The sequence below is a fragment of the Sinocyclocheilus grahami genome, unplaced genomic scaffold, assembly GCF_001515645.1.
Source record: "Sinocyclocheilus grahami isolate Dianchi unplaced genomic scaffold, SAMN03320097.WGS_v1.1 scaffold1020.1, whole genome shotgun sequence".
Taxonomy (NCBI): Eukaryota; Metazoa; Chordata; class Actinopteri; order Cypriniformes; family Cyprinidae; genus Sinocyclocheilus; species Sinocyclocheilus grahami.
Genome location: NW_015506199.1, coordinates 56,698 through 58,759, shown reverse-complemented (window position 1 = coordinate 58,759; position 2,062 = coordinate 56,698). Strand labels below are relative to the sequence as shown.

At 36.7% G+C, this 2,062-nt stretch overlaps 1 protein-coding gene across 3 annotated transcripts in view; it reads right to left on the bottom strand.

The window, feature by feature from the left end:
- Positions 1–2,062, bottom strand: part of LOC107565716 (Y-box-binding protein 2-A-like) — a 25,490-nt gene that overhangs the window by 22,029 nt on the left and 1,399 nt on the right. For all 3 annotated transcript variants that reach the window (XM_016250977.1, XM_016250978.1, XM_016250980.1), the window contains exons 3-5: positions 1,778–1,811; positions 1,361–1,450; positions 1,027–1,269 (exon numbers count right to left, since the gene is read on the bottom strand). In XM_016250977.1, coding sequence (XP_016106463.1) covers positions 1,027–1,269; positions 1,361–1,450; positions 1,778–1,811 — 367 coding nt within the window. The remainder of the gene's footprint in view (positions 1–1,026; positions 1,270–1,360; positions 1,451–1,777; positions 1,812–2,062) is intronic.

Sequence of the window (2,062 nt, the reverse complement as noted above, 5' to 3'; positions counted from 1 at the left end):
ATATATATATATATATATATATATATATATATATATATATATATATATATATATATATATATATATAGCGCGAGTTATTTGGGCAGTGTAGAGTAGGGCTTGTTGTCATTTCTCCAATCACAAATGCAGACATGGTTTTATGTTTATGCAACGCAACAGTCATTATAATCCATAATTATGTACCCACTGGATGCAACCAATGCCTCGTTTATAATGGGTTTTCATGTTTTTGAATCATCGCTCCGGCCTGATGGGGCATCATCACAATATGGTAAAGGACATAACATTTCAGTCACACGCTTGAGGTATTCAGCCAATCACAATGCACTGGATAGCTGGCCAATCACAGCACACCTCGCTTTTTCAGACCGATGAGCTTTGTAAAAATGTACACGTTTCAGAAAGATGGGGCATAGAGGAGAAACAATAATGTACAGTATGTGGAAAATAATGTGTTTTTTTTAACCTTAAACCAAAAAATGTAATTACACCAAATACACAAAAGTAATGTTCTTTTTAGCAGTGCATGAATGTTCTACATCAGCAGCACCATACACATGCGTTGTATATGTGCAGGAAAAGCACACATATTCATCGTGATTCTCTCCAAAAATGGCACTAGGGTGAAAGAGAATTAGGGAAGAGAAGAACTGTTGAATAAAGTCGTTATTTTTGTTTTCTTAACACAAAAAGTATTCTCGTACGTTTGAACCACTGATGTCACATGGACGGTTTTAACAATGTCCTTACTACATTTTGGTGCCTTGATCGTGGTAGTACCCTTGCGGTCTATGGAGGGTCAGAGAGCTCTCAGATTTCATAAAGATGAAGGAAGGTCTTTTGGGTTTGGAATGACACAAGGGCGAGTAATTAATGACAGAATTTTCATTTTTGGGTGAACCATCCCTTTACTATACTCAATATTGACAGCTTACATTCTCAATTTACTAACAACGTTTCAAAAATACTTCTATTAATCCAAGGCATACTAGACCTTCGGTTAAAAAGAACTTAAAATGACCTCACCTCGCCTTGTGGCTGAACAGGTCTTCTGCGTGGACGCTGGCGCCGAGGACGTGGCAAAGGGGCTCCTTTCTCTTCACTGCCCTCTCCCTCAGATATGGGCACTGGTGCAGCTTTCTCCTCTCCTTCAGCAGGCTGTGCATTATGGGGGTAAAAGCGCCTACGGAATCTTCGTTTATTGGGGGCGTATCGACTGCCTTTGACAGGTATACCCCCTGGACCAGTCACATTTGCTGCCTCTGAGCCCTGAAACAAAGACTCTGTTTTAGAGGCTATAAAAGTTATAAAACTCACAATATTCCCCAACACTCTTTTGATTCATCCAGATACCACTTACTTTAGCTGCTTCGACAACATCAAACTCCACAACCTCACCATCCCCCACACTTCTGAGGAACTTTCTTGGGTTATTCTTTTTTATTGCAGTCTGCACAAAGAGAAGAGGCACATCCTTAGCATAACATCAGTTTTCAACAACGCTGGGTGAGTCAAATTGCAAGTCAAACCAATTTTTAAAAAAAAAACTGTTTAGGTGATAGGTGATCTCAATACATTTTAATTTTTCTAATGTCATTTAAACTAACTATGGAAGAATGTCATGTATATATGCTGCATTTACCATCCGAGTCAAACATTTGTTCAAGACTACACTAGTGCCATTACTCTATAACCTTTCATTTAAGGAGTTGCTATTTTAAAAATTTAAATAGTCTAAATGAAATGTTGCTACGCGTTTATAAAGCAAACTCATTACCTGATGAACAAACACATCTTCTTTAGTATCATTTCTGTGAAACAAAAACCATTATTGATATTTTAACAAACATTTTCTGAAAACTTAACAGATAGGCATAAAATCATGATTATTTAATAAAATCATAATTATTTAAATGCATGCTTAGCAATATGATCTCTCTCTCTCTCTCTGCTTTCTTCATTTAAACATGTAAATAAGGTTTTAGAATTTTAAATTTCAGACAGCGTTTTAGGTCACCGATCAAATTTGTTACACTGCAATGAAAATGGCTGTTTATTTAAA